General features: G+C 37.4%; 1 protein-coding gene across 14 annotated transcripts in view; it reads left to right on the top strand.

The window, feature by feature from the left end:
- Positions 1–17,611, top strand: part of BCAS3 (BCAS3 microtubule associated cell migration factor) — a 385,407-nt gene that overhangs the window by 53,537 nt on the left and 314,259 nt on the right. For all 14 annotated transcript variants that reach the window (XR_010886230.1, XR_010886231.1, XM_067309862.1 and 11 more), the window contains exons 8-9: positions 3,056–3,163; positions 7,489–7,565. Coding sequence is in view for 12 of the 14 variants with exons in the window: in XM_067309862.1 (XP_067165963.1) it covers positions 3,056–3,163; positions 7,489–7,565 (185 nt within the window). In the remaining 2 variants the exon portion in view is untranslated. The remainder of the gene's footprint in view (positions 1–3,055; positions 3,164–7,488; positions 7,566–17,611) is intronic.

The raw sequence follows: 17,611 nt of genomic DNA, 5'->3' as shown, positions 1-17,611 counted from the left end.
GGGAGGAAGGGATGGGAGCACACAACCTGAGCTGTAGGCAGCACTGCACCCAAATCGGGGAGGGAAGGATAGCTATTATAACTGGTTGCAAGTTCTTTTGGCTAATCGGGGTACTCTTACTGTTTTTTAATTGCTATGGCAGAGAAATGAATGCTTGCATCTGTGTCCATAATCCTCATTCTTCTGCCTTGGGAGAATTGATCTGCAAGCTGAGGAGATATAAAAGAGCATAAAGAAAGATCATTCAAAAGGCTCATACTTTGAGAAGGGTTGAAAAATAATGTCTTTGGAAATTAAATCAAATTCTCCAGTGCAAGAGAACCCTTGCTGTATGGTATTCTGTTCAACAATGAAATGAAATTTCTTGATTTCCCCCCCCCCCCCCCCCAAAGAACATGTTATCAAGTTGTTACTAAGGCCTGATCAAAAAAAGAACTTGACATTATGGATATCAGCCCTGTATCATTCCTCATTAAGGTACACAGCTTTTAGAGTAGAATTTATAAATTGAAATTAGGCTAATTCAATTAATGTTTCTATGTCTAATGAATGGATAGTACTCAGTAGCAAATGAGGTTCATAAGAACTATTGCTTTGAACAGGGAGAGGATTAAAATAACCAGAAGGAAATGCTAAAAGGAGAAGTCTTTCTGGTGCTTGAGACCTTTTCTTTTCTTTTTTTTTTCTCCCCCCCCCCCCCCCCCCCCCACTTTGGAAAGATTGCCAAAAAAGAGCAGGCACTTGTGTTTCCACCCTTTTATGTCATAGTTTGTGGATGCAGCACTTAGCCATGAAGCGGGACTTTCCCAGGAAAGTGTCCTCAGCTGTCTGAAGACTCATGTTACTGCTGAGTCTCTGTGCAGCTGGGAACACAAGCTTTATGGAGCAAGAAAGGAGTACAAGTATGACTTTTTTTAGCTATTGCCACTTGTTTCTCCTAATTGGGTCCTAGGACCATCCTAAAATACACTCGGCCTTCACTTTATATTTATCTGATAAATAAATAACTTGCATATCACTTTCTGATCGTAGACTGCCATGTTCCATGGAATTAAACGAAAGATAGGGTATGGAGGGAGGACTTTGAATTGGAGCAAGTACTTTTGACCCAATCCATACTACTACTTTATTATTAGCACTGGAATTCAAAAGTTATTTGTTTTTAGCCAATGCTGCTTACAAAAGTATTGGTAGCATGTTCTTCTCACAATTGGCCAAAATAAAGTTACGACATACAAATTATTCAGTTGAGTGACAAGAGTGTTACCCAAAATTCTGTTGGTGTGATATGTAGAAGCTGCACGCTCTTGAAGCTTAAAATGTTCTCTGTCGGGGCATCAGATTTTGCCTTGTTCTTAATCATGTTTATTTCTGTTACCCTTTTCCCCCGAGAAAGCATGCTTTGGCCTGAGCCGTATTTTAGTTTGTTACTCTTAGCATCCTTAGTGTTGAGAAGATGGGTCATGAGGCTGTGTAAATGTCAAGTCAAACGGTCAAAATGGCGCCGTTACCTTCAACGTGGGCTTAACCGATACCCTTGCTATTTCCATATATGCTAATATAATGTTAGCTGTATTGGCTTTTGTGACTTCTGTTGTGAAATAAGAATCTGTTGTATCCATCTATGAAAATAATTTCCTTTAGGTAATAAATACATATAATCAAAAGAAGTTTATAGATGGACCATTCTGTGGTTTTCTGCCTTTTCTAGCAGCAATGGGCTGCTAATATAAGGTAACTGGACTTGAACCTCACTGCTTTTAAAGTGCTTTTTGAAGGGTCTTTGAAGTGCTTAAAATAATAAATAGCACCCTCTAGTTATTAGCCTCAGTATGTGCCTATAAAAATGTATATTTTGGGAAGAGTTTCTGTAGGCAAAATGTCCAACTTATTTTTTCTGTTATTTCTTTGACTGTTGTCTTTTTGTGCATCTATTTTATATTGTTTCTCTGCTGTGTGCATGTTGTATAAACCATTTTATTATGATGAGACATTTGCGATAAACAGTTGGCAGTTGTACTCCAGTTTTCCTGAAAATTCTTGAACAGCTTGAGCAATCCAAAAGACAAGCAAGTGTTGTGGCAGGAATTGTGTTAAACTCTATAAAATAAAGCAGATGGGGCAAGGGGAAACACCCTCCTTTACCAATACTTAGTATATGTTTGTACAGCTGGCAACTTGTGCTGCTTCATATTCGTTGACCTAAAAGTAGCCAACATTTTAATGCGTTCTTGGAGGGGAAAAAGGTGTTATGGAAAAGAACTGCCACATCAAAGGCTCTCCTCAGCTTGTAAAATGGTTTCCACCACTACCTTCCTCAACCCTATCGGAGCACTCGGCGCTTTCTTCCTCTCAAAAAAAAGCATGCCTTTTTGTTAAGAAATGGCCTTAGAGCTTTATTTATATTAAAACGATAAAAGTGACACAAAGCAGTTGAAAAGATCTGTAGCTCAAACAAGTTCATCAAAGATGTAACGTTAAGTCTGTATAATGTGTCTGTATCAAATACACTGTCATGATTCAGCTGTTGCGTATAGGGTGGTAAGCGCTCGCTTTACGAAAGTGGTTACTCTGCAAAGCATTTTTTAAATGACTAGCATATACTCTGAAGCTTCGTACTTGTCAAATGATTTGTTTGCTGGTCAGATCTGCTTTCTAAAGCCTTCTTTTGGTACAAAGGAAAGTAAGGGTTTGATTAATGGTTGCTCAGAACAGGTTCCTGACCATTGCGAATATCATAATTCAGTATGTAATCATGCCTTCTCCAAATGTAGAAGGCTTCTGTTGACCCTTTGTTCTCCAACATTCTGGTTGTATTGCTGGATTTTTTCATTTAATGTGCTAGGTAGGCTTGCTTTGTCCTGCTGAAGTAATTTAAAAATAAGATTACAAAAAGACTTTTTCTACTCTTTTTTTCCTTTTGTTATAATTTTTTTCTTTTTCAATTTGTCTGTGCATGAAGGAGATTAAAGTTGATTTTGTGACTACAGAAATGTGTTGGACAATTTCTTTTTAATTTTTCCCATTGAAATTATATGTTTTTTCTTCATTTTAGCACAAGTCCACCTTACTGTTGTGTAGACCTATACTCTTTGCGAACAGGAGAGATGGTCAAATCCATACAGTTCAAAACTCCTATTTATGATCTGCATTGCAATAAAAGGTAAGGATGTCCAATCTATACTCTTCCTGTGTTAGAACATGTAAAATTTCAGTAACAACTATGATTTCTGGTGTCTGGCATTCGCTGATTTTATTCATTTAACTTTGCTGTAAGCATAGCTTGGGTTCTCCACTTCTCAAGTAGCGTTTCAGTTTGAGATATGACAGCACGCTTTTACAATGGATTTCACTTGAGAATCTCAGAAGTTTTGTACATGAAATCATTTAAGCTTCTCTGAATTGTGATGAGGGTAAGCTGGAATCAGTGGTATCCTCTCTCTCTATCTATAGATGGAGAAATGGAGCCATAGGTATTTTAAATAAGGTAGTCATGGTTGTGCAACTCAGTGTCTGATTAGGACTATAGAGTTTATGTCTCTTCCTCGTATTCCTTGTTCTGTCAGATACCTTGCCTTGCTGCACACCAAAAACCTGAACGTGTGCTCAGTGCTCTATGGGAAATAATGTTCCTGTGAGTCAAATAACAAAGCAGTATCTCCTAGTTGGAATAACTTCACCTAATTTCTGAGAGAAAATGTCTTAGAAGGCTGAGCATCAGGTTTTAAATACCTTGTTTCAACAGAATCAGAGGTTTAAATTTTTCTGAATTGACTTCAGGCTGTCATCTCTCCAAGACACACAAAACTTAATATGCTTGTAGTTTACTGCATCTTTTTAAGAGAGAACAGAAAACCCAGGTTCCCTCTTCTACATGAGGATATTGATGATCCTTGTTAACTCTAATGAGAGAATCTCATGCAGTGACTTTGACTGGAGACCGTGACCATGCTGCCTACTCTGATTCTTCCTCCCAACCTATTATTGTTGTTATTTGTCCTTATATGTGTCGACGTATCTTATGGAAGTTGTGGAATACAATTCTTCTGTTAAAGGTGGAGATTGGAAAGTGGAAAAGTTGCCGCATTTCCTTGACAATATGTATTTGTTTGCTGGAATTGATGGTCCTTCAGTAAGGAAGGTGCCAAAATGACATGAGTAATTAAAAAACAACAACAACAAAAAAGTGCCTATTTTGTGTGGCAGTAGATAGCATGTTTTATGTTAAGAACTGAGAAGAATGTGAGCATGTATAAAACTCATGTAACTAAAGGATGTTAGTAGGGTTGGAGATTTAAAAAAAAAAAAAAAAAAAGGATTAAAAGCCTAGAAGCCGCAAATATTTTGTTACAGACATTTGTCTATCATTGGACAATCAAAACCTAAACACTAATGTCTAAATCAAGTTAAGTACAAGTTACAGAAGAAAATTAGTGCTACAGAACAAACAACTTTAATACCACAGCTAACTTATTAATGAGGAGAATATTTTGGTGGTGTAAATGTCTTCAAAGAAGTAAAGGGTGGTAGTGCTTGTTATTCCCAGTCAAACTGATTATCATAGGATGTGAGTTTGATCCTTACATCAAAAAATAATTTCACTGAAGTAGTTGAGTTGGTGAAAATTATGTCATGAAAGAGGTCATTGTTCCTTTAAAAGCCTGCCAGAAGGAGTTCAGTACTTATCTGTGCAACTGTCTCTTTAAAAATTTAAAGTTCCCTTGTGTACAGTGTGATGATAGTAAATCTTTCCAGCCTGGCCTCCTAGCAGAAGAAAAATCCAATTGTAAAAACAGTCAAAAGGCAAATCATCATTCAAAGTCTCTCCCAACTAAAAAGTCTTTCCAGGTGCTAATGTTTCTTTTCCGAAGTGGTAAAAATGGAAAAGCTACTTCAAAGCTGTATCCAGGGTAGCTGCTTTCCTGGAATGTATCAGATTCTGTTGTTATCCAAGGAAAGTTCACTATTTCAGATTGAAAATGCATTAAACTGCCAAGTGTAGCGCTAATGGTGCGTTAACCATAGACAAATGGAGTCCAAAATTTGAAATTAAAATAAAACTTGAGTTGCAGAAGAATGGAGAAGTGTTTATTATTTATGTATTTACACTCCAAAATCAGCCATCTGGTAGGTTTCATTTATACAGAAAGACAGTTCATGTTCGAAGAGTAGAAAACAAATCTACAGGATTGGGATGTATTACAGTCAAATATACATAAGTTTTCTATATATACGTTAAACTTACACATGCATCCAAAGTGTTTCTGTTACAGAATCACAGAATCACTGAGGTTGGAAGGGACCTCTGGAGATCATCTAGTCCAACCCCCCTGCTCCACCAGGGTCACCTAGAGCACATTGCACAGGATTGCATCCAGGCGCATTTTGAATATCTCCAGAGAAGATATTGACTGGTTAATTTTCTTTTGAGCCTTCTGGAAGAAGTTACTTAGAATTGATAGGTTTCTTTTATTTTTCTCTCCTTAAACTTGAGCAATTCAAAGATACTTTGTAACTAAAACTATTATTTTTGTCTGAAACTGATACTAATTTATACATATGCAGAGTTGTCTGCTTTTAAAAATTGGGACTTATAAATTGGAAGAGGGGAGGTGGGAAGCATCTTTTCTGTGATAAGAACTACAAACAAACAAGAAATCCTACATTAATTTCTTTTGTGACTTAGTACATCTGAATCCCTCTTGAGTTACGTTTTCCTCCCCTTTCTTCTGGTGAGTTGCTGCTGTGGGAGCGGCCATGTGCTCCCTGGTTCTAGCACGGTAAATCTATGAATATGAAAGACGCTTGTGCAAAGTTGACCCTTGATTTCTTCCTTCCTTCCAAGAATTCGTGCTTCTCCTTGTTTTTAGTTAGAGGCAGACTGATAAACAGCACAGTGACCACGTGCCAGGGCGAGCTGTTATAGCTAAAGAGTTCTGAAGGACCTGAAGATGCAGAGCGTGGCGTAGCGCGTAAATCAGCTTCTAGGCTGAACAAATGGAAAGTGGCTGTCGTTACAGCAGCTCTGTGAAACTGCTTCCCCAGTCATCCTGGGAGCTACAGGTGCAAGTCTAAATAATTTAGCAAATGTGTTGGTAAAAAATTATAGCAAAGAGCAAAAAAGAATGGTGGGCACAAAGATAAATCATGCATATTAGAGTATTAATATAACTTTTCTAGAGGGAAATCATAACTCAAAATTATTTGTATTATCTGAAAGCACCAGCAAGCATGTGGGTAAGGGTTTTTTATTTTATTTTAATTTTTTTTAATTTTTAGTATATTCCTTCACCAAAGACTCTTACAGGCTTTAAGGTTTATGGTATAAGAAAGAGGTTTTCTTGTGGCTAAATAGTTAAAAATAGAAAATAAAGAGCAGAAGTTAATAGTTGATTTTTCAAACTGATGGGAGATCACCACCATTCTTTACCAAGGATGTACATGGAGACTCCTGTGGTTCAGCATCTTCTTAAATGTTGTTCTACTGTAATATGCAGATATCAGTGATTTTCTAAGGATCTTCATTTTCAGATAAAGTATAGGTACCTATTTTAGTCACTGAGAGATACTATTCATTTTTTGACACAACATACCTTTCCAATTAAAATTATTAGAACAAAGTTTGATAATGCTCCATTTTGTCAGCTAATAAAAAAAAACCTGTCTCATATCTCATATTCTTCCTAATAAGAGAATAATCAGATTTTTATTAATTATGTTGTATTGCTGGGGTTGCAGATAATCAGTAGATTTTATCTGTTCGTTGGTCAGCTTCCCAATGTGGTGCTTTCTAGAGTTTAAGGACATTGTTTTGGGAAGCCGTTATTATAGGAAAAGACGTATTTTGGTATTAAAGCTTTCAGAATGTTACACTTGCCAAGTTTGCATCTTGGGCTTCGACAGTATTGGTTCATGCATAGTTATGTGGCTTTTGTTCTGTTAATGTCTTTCAACTAATGAAGAGATTTTATAAGAGTGTGTATGCATGTGAGTGAGTGTATACATACACCTGTGACTTTCACTAATTGACACAAATCCTCTTTCTCTCAGCTTTATTTCTGTGCCGATGTGCTGCTTTTAGTAAATGAGAAACTGATGGTTTAATAAATTTGCGAAGAGATTGGCAATAGGATTATTTCAAATTTAGCTTGTGTTCTACCGATTGTTGATTTGATTGTTATTTGAGTCAGTGAAGGTAATTGAGGATCCTTGCAATTCCATTCTCTTTCTTTTTAATGGAGCTTTTACTGCAGGAGGTATATCATAAATATGCTATGTTGTTCTGTATCAGATCTGTGTACTTCCTGAAATGAAGGTTATGTGGTTGGGATGAGAGAGAATCCTCAATAACTGCCATGTATTGGAAACCTGGCAGTTTATCACCCTAGAAATTATATTGATGCTTTTGAAATAATTACATTTAGATATTGAATCTTTAAACCAATGCATTTAATGTTTAAAGTACATGTTCCATTTCTGTGTTTTCAGGATACTCGTTGTAGTCTTGCAAGAGAAAATTGCCGCCTTTGACAGCTGTACTTTCACCAAAAAATTCTTCGTTACAAGTATGTATAATGTTGTGTTTGATCTTTTTGCTCTAGTGAGTAGGTGGAGTGACATAAAACAGATTTTTTTTCAGTTGTCAGCAGAATGAAGTTGCATGCCAGAAATGATGCAGCAGCAAGTATTTGACTTTTTGTATCTCCAAAGCATCTGCTCATCTCCATGACTTCATTTGGAGTTTCAGGAAATCTGTTGCTTAAAAAAACCAAAACATTGAGGTTCTGTTACTCTGTGAATCTGTGACTCTTTGCACATCTCTTGTTGCTGTAGTTAATTTCTCATTTGCTGTGAAGAACGCTTACATTGACACCCCTAGGTAGTTCAAATATTCTTTTGTTTATTTTACAGAAATACGAAGACTGTATTTTGAGTTTTGGGTTGTTTGCATAATCAACAGTTTGAAAACAGATTGACAGTGATCTGCACACTTTTTATTTTTTTGTTGTTCCTTAGTCCCAGGTACATTTGTTCTTTAATTTCTCCCTGGTTTAGCAGTCCCCAAAGCTCAAGCGGGTCAGTGATGTGTTATAGCAGCAAAAGAGGTATTTGTCTGCAGGTGCTATATCTTGAGCATGCAGGAACTGTTTGCTGGTGACTCCCCTTCATCCCTCCCTGCTTGCCTCTCAGTAGGAGGCAACTGATTGTAGCAGGCAAGGTGCTCTCCAAAAGCTGTTCCTCTACTGCAAGTGTCCCTTTGTCTGCTGCGCTAACATCCGTAATGCAATAATTCACATGCTTCTAGGGAAAGATGGTAGTTTCCTACTGCTTTTGCTCTGACTTGTTGCTGGATGTAGTTAGGATTAGGATGCAATTTATCTGCTCCCAAGACTGTGTGTGTTGGCTATGTAATACTGAATGCCAGGAAATTATTAACCCCGGAAAATTGAAAATGTAATCTCTCCAAGTGGCTAATGACCAGTGCTAGTGTTCATTCATTAGGATAGCGTCTTAAAATCTCTAGATTACTGAGAGATCATAATCTACTTTGGAAGTATTGGAGTTTTATTGTTAACAAGGAAAAGCTGAAACTTCCTGGGTGTATTTTCAGTCACAATAGGAAAAGTTCTAAATTATCTTTCTATATTACCTGTGTATTTAAAGAAAAATCTATATAAGAAGCTATTTCTTACAATACTTTGAAGAAAAGCACCATTATGCAGTAATATTAAAGTTGCCAATAGGTGTCAGTTTCTTCCTATACATGGACATAAGATACCTAAGAATCTCCTAGCGTTCAGTAAAGACAACCAAATGGGGGAAGACTTGTTTTTTTTTTTTTTTCCCGTTAATCTTCCTTTTTATTCCACCAAAGAGAATCAGGGAACAAGTCTTGCTTTATTTTAGGTCAAAAATTTAAGAGTCTCCATTAAGTGTGTATTTTGTCAATCCTTGTGCTATTCTAATTCCAGTTATTTGCAAAGAAAAAAGATACTGAAATTTGTTTTTAAAAATTAGCTGAACTGTATTTTGCGGAACAGGGATATCCTGCTCCTGACTGTAACTTTAAGTTTTCGGTGCATTTTTGTGAAACAGATGTGGAATTTAAAGACAATAAAAATGAAGCTTTTGCAGATACTCAAAATGTTCTCAACCTCTGTTCTAGCTCTGGGGTTCCAAAACTCAGCTAAAGATATTACTCACTTTGGGTTAGGTGTTTGAAAATGCTGCGTAACCCAGCCAACGGCTGGAGCTGCTGCTGGCGTCACTGCCACCCTCCCACCAGCCCTGCTTGCCTGTGGCCGGTGACGGAGGGGTGACTGGGTAAAAACAGTGTGCTGCTCTTCTAGATGAACGAGTTTCTTGGACCTGTGCTGGTGGCTAGCTAGTTGTCCCGAGGATTTTGAAGCTCCGTTGTTTCACGTAATGGCTTATGCTGTCAAGTGGGTATAATGCTCTGGCATGTTGAAGGCTGCAGTAGGGCTCTTGTCTTAGCTTTCAGGTTTTGTATGGACTGAAATCTTCTAGACCTGACGGTACATTTTTAAAGTGTTAAATTATTCTAATGTGTGAACTCTTTGAAATTTGATGTAAATGAGCTACCTAGTTAGCTACTTTGGTTTCTGACGATCAGCCAACTGGCCAGCAACTGGACTCCTGTCTATTATTTTGCTTTAATTTAGGAAAGGGAAATGTCGGTTTCAATTGGGAAAGTAGAAATCTCTGAAAAGGAAGCTTGGCAAAGGTCTTATAGACCTCTTTTTTTCCTATTATTGGAGCATCCCTGCTCTGCAAAATGGTCAGACTACATCCCATCATGACTGTGGACCCATCCCGATACACCTCAGTTGGAGTGTGACAGTGAGAATCCCGGGGGCTTCCTAGAGAATTTTTCTTCATAAAGAATATTCTCAGCTGTGTCATTCAGCTGCTTTTGGTCAGAAGTAATGGCATAGAGGGCCAAAAATATGAAATTAGGATCGCTAATGCTTTGAAGACATTTCTGTGACAGTGTAAACCACTGGAAAAAGAGGAAAAAAAGACAGGTTTGCGAAAAAAGACTTGGTGATAATACGGGAAATCATATCTCCCATCTGTATCTACTTAGTGGAGTGTAAGCTTTCGAACCTCATTGAGACAGCTTAAATGCAGACATAATTAAGCAGAAGCACTTGTCCATTTTGTTGACTATTCATACATGGAAATTAAATGCAGAACATACAATTAAAAGCAGCGTTAGGAATTCTGAAGTTTGGTGTTCCTCAACTATGCTAATGCAGCTGTGTTACACATGAGTAGTATTTGTCTTTCTGTTTTTGTTTTTGTGGTTGATTGTGTAGCTTAATATATTGTTGTGACAAATATACCATAAAATAGTCAGGATGTAGAACATGATCAAGTTTGTGCTACTGTTGGAATGTTTAACTCTTGCGTTTCCTGATTGATATATATATATATATTTTTTTTTTTTTTTTGAGCTAGTGCAAACAGTGCAAATTTGAGACAGTAGTAATCTTCCTTTGGGGTGGGGGTGGCGGCGGGGAGGTTCTTCATGTAATTAGATGCAAATGCGCTGATTTTACTTGAGTGGCAGAGAGCCAGCACATTTTACTTGTTCCTTTCATAACAAAAACTCACTATACAGGTGCTCCAGTCTTGGTGTGTGAATTTAAGGCAGGTGTTTAAACTCCTAAAAATGTAGTGTGGATAGTCACAGAAAAACTACTTTTACATCTCTATCCTATATATCCACTAATGCATCCTGTGAGGCTGTCTTACTTCCCCGGCAGCTCAGGAAAGGCATGCCATCGGTGTGCAGAGAGCTCGTGCCTGTTGCTGTCACGTGGCAGTCTGTTCTTCGCTGTGCCTGCCTTTGGATCAACTCGGTTTCATTAAGAAAAGACTTGCGTCAAGGGGAAAACAAAACAGTATAGGTTGTGAATTTGCTGTTTGAAGTGCTTATGTGGCCAAGCCTGACAAATTTATTTGATACTTGTAATAAAAATGTTTCTCCTGGTAGCTGTGAATGTAAAGGTGTAGAGTTTTAAATTGTTAAGAGTTTTACTCTGGTTAATGTAAGATTTCCTTCAGACCTTTTTTCTTAATGCTGCATCTGATTGAGAGATCAAAACCTAAAGTGATGTACAGGCTTTTTTCCTGCTTTGTTCTGTAAAGAATAGATGCAAAAAAAAGCTGAATTTCATTGATTTCTATTCCATCAGCGTTCCCACAACCCTTCCCCAAAAATGCTTACTTAGTGAACATTGATGATTATGAATATGGCCTGATGAACACTTTCTTCTCTATAAAGAATATCCTTCCCACCCCCAAGGCCCTAAGTAAAGATTATCACAGATAACATCATGCATGTGGCATCATCTTTGTGTCCGATAACTAGTGCCTGCTCAGTTTCTCTGGCCCTTCCACTTCTTGTATTGATATATTCTCCATCCATTATTCTCTAGGGATGAAGACAGTTATTGCAGCCATTAGCTGGCACCACATTTCTATTGATGCTGTACAGCTAGAGCCTTAAGAGGTAATTTTCCAGATTTTAGTCAGAGTACTTTATTGTATATAAAGTCTCAAAAGACTTTTGCCTAACCACATGCCAAAAATTATTCAGTATATGTTAAATGCACCCCACCTGCACCTCTCAAAATAAGAAAAAACAGCGTTTGACTCTCTAATCTGTAATTCGGCTGTTGTAGTCCTATCTTCACTGATGTTCACATACAAGAAATAGAATGAAGGTTTCAGTTTGTCACAGGTCTGATCTGGAAATCATCTAGGCTTTTTTGTGCGTTTTTGTTAGCTTTGCTGGAATGCCTTTTCCCTGATCGCCACGTAGAGAACAGTTTGATCTCTTTCCTTTGAAGTAAAAACTCTAGATGTCTCGTGAAAAAGTTTAATGCCCAAAGAGTTATAAGCAGAGCTTCTTGAAGAATGTACGATTCCCTTCTCAACTGTGATCAGTAAGTGGTATTTACCCTGCGTATCCCACATGGTATAATAATTGATAGGATTCCTGTGTCCGTGGAGGGAGACTGTCGGTTCAGATTGAAAGTCCTTAATGCAGGTGGGAAGAAAACTCTTGTTTCACAATGACTTCTTGATCAGTGGAGAGAAGCCAAGTACATTCCTGTGAATTGTCCACAGGCTATTAGTAGTTTCTATATCAGTAACATACATGTGTGCACGTGTATATATAAAAATAAATAAATAAAGGAGAACTTCATGTACTTTGTAACTGCCTTCTGTGAGAAACGCTGATTTGATCTTGCTTTTTACTTTTTAACAATGTTGTTTACAAGAGCTTTTTTTTTTTTTTTTTTTTGACTCTGGTAATCAGTGTATCACTTACAGGATAATTAGGCTACTTTTTGAAAAAGCCTTTATGACAAGGTGGAAGATGTATGAAAACAAATGTCTTTGTTTGCAGGGTATTTTACTATATGTCAGGAAAGTGTAAATATTACAGAAAAATTGCATAAAGACAGAAATGAGACATTCACACCCAAGATTTATATCCATATGTCCTGTTTTTGACAAATTTAAAAACTTTATATAGAACAGGAAATGCTGTTTGCTTCTGCATAAGTTACTTTTAGCAAAATAACCCCCAAATTCTAAATGTTAAAGGCCAAAACAAAGCAATTTTATTCACATTGTACTGTACAGGAACAATAACCTCTATAGTAACATTATTATTTATCACTGTCCAATTGTCTGAGGGGTTGGGGGGGGAAGCCTCAAGATTAAAGCATAGTATGTCCTGAAATCAGTAAAATTTGTGTTAATTTGATCAACCAAGCTTAATGAGCATTAAAGGCCACAGTTGTCTATAGTGAAAGCACTGGCACTGGTCTTAAACCTGAGCACTAACAATAAAATACTCAAAAATGCCACGACAGAATTGAAAGGAAGAAGAGGTTTCTATAGTAATTAAGTATGTTTAAAAAAAAAAAAAAAAAAAAAAACTGGTCCTGCCTTGAGTCCGTGCGAGGGAATTCTCCCATGCCAGGATCGCTCACTGCTACGTTGCAGCGCTGAGGCTGCTGTGAACATAACACATATTACAAATATTGCCCTGTGAAGAGGGGTGAGGACAGTATGTGGAGCATTTGTGGACTTACTTTTTCGCTTTATTTCTGGACTTTTTTAGTGTTTGGTAGTGAAAGTGCTGCAAGGATTGAAAGGGAGGAGAGAAAAAAAAAAAAAAAAGATCCCTAGATGGCAAACATGGTTTCGCAGTAGGGTGCATCCGGCTGGTTTGCTCTTTTGCTCAGTTTTTATGGGTGATACTTAAGCAGAAGGAAGCACAAGAACAATAGAAGAGTTTTGGAAAGTATGTGACTGCGAGAGTAGTAACATTTATATAGGGCCTTTCATCTAGAAGGAACCCAAAGGAATTTATAAACAATATTACTTTATACAATTTATGAACAAATAAATTTGATTTGCTTGGTGACGCTAAAAAACAAACAAGAAATATTAGATAAAACAACTTATATGATCTTGAAATAAACAATGCTTCTGCAACAACAGTATCACTCTATCCATTATTTATTTTAAATACCCTTTCTATGCTCTTTGTCATGGGTCTTTTTTCAGGCTGCTTTGGATTGCAATACTTAGTAGTGAAATTACAAAATTATTTTCTACAGAGTGCTATATATTCCATAAGACCTAGAAAAAAATTATTGATTGTAAACTACATCCAGTGGCAGAATTTCTGAAATGTACCATAACTTTAGAGGGTTATTGCAACTACTTATTTAAGAATGCACAATAACTTTGCTTCATGGATTTTTAAAATAGTAAGTGGCAAATGCCTTGAATGATCAAAAGCAAATAATTTAGATCGAATAGAATTCTGCATTTTGGAATTTGCTCAGAAAAATATGTTTGAAAACATTAGGTTTGGAAACCTTTAATGAACCTCTTCACATAATGAAACCAAAAAATCTTTGTTTATCCAGTAATCTGTGTTCTCAGCAGGTTTCAGTTATTCAGTTTTGACTTAGAGGAGTAGGCACAACACACTGACTTACAAACCTCCTTTCTCTAGGATGTAGGTTATCCTTGGAAGTCTTCTCTGGGGTTCCCTATGTTTGCTAACTGTATCCTATCCCAACGTCATATTGCATCTCTTGAGGGTGATGAATATCTTTCTTCTCTTCTACTCGTACCCCCATATCATATAAACACCAAAACAGAGAGGTAGCCTGAAGTGAATTTGGACAGCACTAGTAGGCATTTCTTGCTGTCAGGTGGATACAAGGCATGGAATATCCATTAAAAATAGATGTTACAGTAATTATGAGACTAATCCTTATAACTGATACCAGAAAGGGTGAATATGTATCCGTGCAGAGGAGACCAGAGAGAATCTGGGAAAGGAAGGCAATGAAAATTATGTTAAAAAGATTTTCATTAAGCTGACATAAAGACAGAAAAGAACAACTTTCTAAAATGGTTTTCATTAAAAAGCAAAATCAAAGTCAAGTTAGAGGAGATGAAAGCCTGGCAGATATCGTAAACAGATTTTTTTTTTTTTTTTTCCAATGACTAAAATAGGTGTATATACGACAGTTCTTAGACTATGCTGTGAAAGGAAGAACTGACCAGTCGTGTCTTGATGAGCGTGAGGGGATTTGTTTAAATAAAAACAGTGATGATGATCTGGACCCTTCTGGTTTGGTTTTGTTTTCATTCACTTTATTCATTTGCACATTAATTAGGAACAGTTTAGAGCATGTCATTTCACACTGCATTTTGGAGAGGACTGAGAAGGGAATGCAGCTGTACTTTGTGTAAGGAGCCATGCTCAACTGTGAGTACGTCATTTGTGTACGCTGAAAATAAGTGACAAATTCTGACTGTTAGTGCCGGATTTTTCTAGAGACAAGCATTGCCTCCTAGTGTATATTTAAAATCTGAATACTTTGCAATGATAAGAGTTTATTTAGCTCTTCGTTCAGTGGAGCCGTTCAGGCTGTGCGGGATGTTTGTGCAGGGCACGTGCATAGCGGCGTGCTTCCTTTGAGGACGCTGGTTGGACTTGCTGATGGGATAGGTCATGGCGTTAGCTTGGATGACACAGGTGCATGGCTCTGGTCCTCCTGAAGAAATGAACCATTTAAGGCTTAGATGTCTATAGACATAGGCACAGTTTAGCTCCCAACTTTGCATCTTATCCTGGATAAATGTTTGGGTTTTGTTTAGCTTTTTTTTCTGCAACTTGATGGAGAGTTGCCCCAATTCAGATGGCTCAAGCTTTACGAGTGGCTGCTCGTAGGACGTGTTGTCTTCACGTCTGTGATGGCCCACGCAACTCCATAATGGCTCTGTTCCTCTTGACAGTGTTTTCCCAATGCACTGTTTGTTTAAAAGCAAAATGGCAGGAGAGGAGTCTTGCTTTTCTCTTCTTGGCTGCTGTCTGAGTATTTACACTGCTGTTACTGAAGCTACAGGATGAGCTTTTTTTTTTTTATTTTTTTTTTTAAGAAAATGAGTGGAGTCTTAGTTTTCTTTAGAAGCATAAATCAATGGAGAGATTCAGAGTCAGAGAAATAGATAACTGTGATTTATTTTTTATAATTTTATAACTCAGTTACAATTAAAAAAAAAAAGATGTATACAGTCTGAGAACTTTGTAATGCTAAAGAATTTTCCTACAGTACCATCATGATGTAGGGAAAATTTGTATACCGCGTGCCTTGTTTTTCCCGTTTGCAATATCAAGTACCAGTCTCACTCAGGATGCTGCTCGTGAAGTCTTCTGTAACCAGTCCCTGTTCTGCGGGCGCCTGTAGCCCATTTCTTACTCATTGCTGCTTATGGCCCACAGAAGTTGGAGCTCTTGGGCATAGTAACTTGATCAAGTTAACACAAAGAGCTTGCGCTTAGTTTCAGATTTTCAAAATACTGTTTTCTAGTGCTTTTCCTATTCACAGCTTAGAAGTAGTACCTCTTCTGTGTTTATCGTTATAAAGCACAGAAGAATAGAGTAATTGTGTATTTGAAAGCATTTTTAAATGGTTTCCAGTAGGTTTTCACCTTCTTTTGTGTGGGTGATAGTCCCAGTAAAGCTTATTATAAGATCTCGTGTTGTTTAGTGTTTGCTTGATTTGCTGTACTTTTGGAAGGACTTTCCCTTAGTGATCTTTTCTTGGATGACCTCTCCATACCATCATTAAAACTTGGAAACTTTGGTCTTCTTGACAGTTAGTCCTGCGTTCTCATTATGTTCATTCTTATTGTAAACATGCTAAAATTGCTGCTGTTGTTGCTTAGAATGGCTTTTTCCTCAGTTGTTTTGAAGTTTAGTAGAAATAGAAGTTAATCTTTAAGAGAGTTAGGCTTGTAATGATTGGATAGCTGAGCTTGATAGGTCACGCTGTGTCTCTCTTTTCATTTGCTTAGTAGATGATGTTCTGCTGACTCCAGCTGTTTTTTTTGGAAAGCAGAAAAACAATTTGCTTTTCCTTTCCATAAAATATAACCCTTTGTTTATCCTTGTACTGCTGCAAGTTTTGAAAATGCATATACTCGCAAAGAAAAGAAAGGGAGGAAATCGCTCTTTTTTTATGCTGCTTTTTGTATCTGAGAGAAGAGTTTAGTACTGAGTTGAATTGTTGACCTCTGTGGAAGTTATTATTAGAACTGACTGACTTGTGTGTGGAGCTGTATCTAATTGCTCAAATCCAGTTCATGGAACAAACCACCTACAATAGGTTTGGTGAAAACAGCTGCAGTTTTTCAGAGATAACTTTACAATTTTTTTCTGTTTGCCTTCCTTTTGGATTTAAAGAACAGTGCTTGTTGTAGTTCCTCATTTACATCAGTTCATGGAAAAAATTGATAACAGCTCCCTTTTTCCAAGCAAGGCATTTCTCAAATTGCGTGGTTTTTGTCCTTGCAGCGCATGTGTTGGCTGGTGCTGCTCCTGTTTTCTGCAGGAGAGAGGTTGCGATGTGCTTGCGGAGGCGTAAGAGAGGAAACGCAAGTGACTAATTCTGAAGTCACTGCAAAGATTTAGAGGCAGGTTATCATCTGGCAGCTTTTATGGATATCTTTTGTACAGAAAAGGGAAGAAAAATAAATGCTCTTTGGGGGGCCTGCATGTCTTTAAAGAGCCAGATAAGAACTGCTGAAGCAGAAATCCGCATTAAATCCTTACTGGTCCAGATCTATAATGTCATCGGAAGAACATGGTTGTATTTACAACCTTTTTTTGCTTTCTTTGTTCCTTAAGAGGCTCTGGCTACCCACATTTTATGCAGTGCTGGAATGTAATAACAATTGTGGCATCATCTCTTCAGAAGTCATTTTCCTTCCTGAGATCAAGGCGGTGATAAGGCCTTACAAAATATTCTCTTGGTTTTGCTTTCCTGGCCTGAGATGGGTTTAATTGGATGAATTGCTGCTTTTTTCCTTCCATTGCTTTGTGACCTTTGAAATAGCTTGCTATGATCTTTTGAATTTTGTAATGTCCTCACTGCTCTGCTCTAAAAAAAATGAAATAAGGAACTGTTTATGCTAAAACGGCATGAACAGTATAGAAGCCATTTCTGCATGTGCCCAACAAAAACTGCCATCAAGCGTG

This window comes from Apteryx mantelli, chromosome 22 (assembly GCF_036417845.1).
Source record: "Apteryx mantelli isolate bAptMan1 chromosome 22, bAptMan1.hap1, whole genome shotgun sequence".
Lineage (NCBI taxonomy): Eukaryota > Metazoa > Chordata > Aves > Apterygiformes > Apterygidae > Apteryx > Apteryx mantelli.
This window is presented reverse-complemented; position numbering and strand designations above follow the sequence as displayed.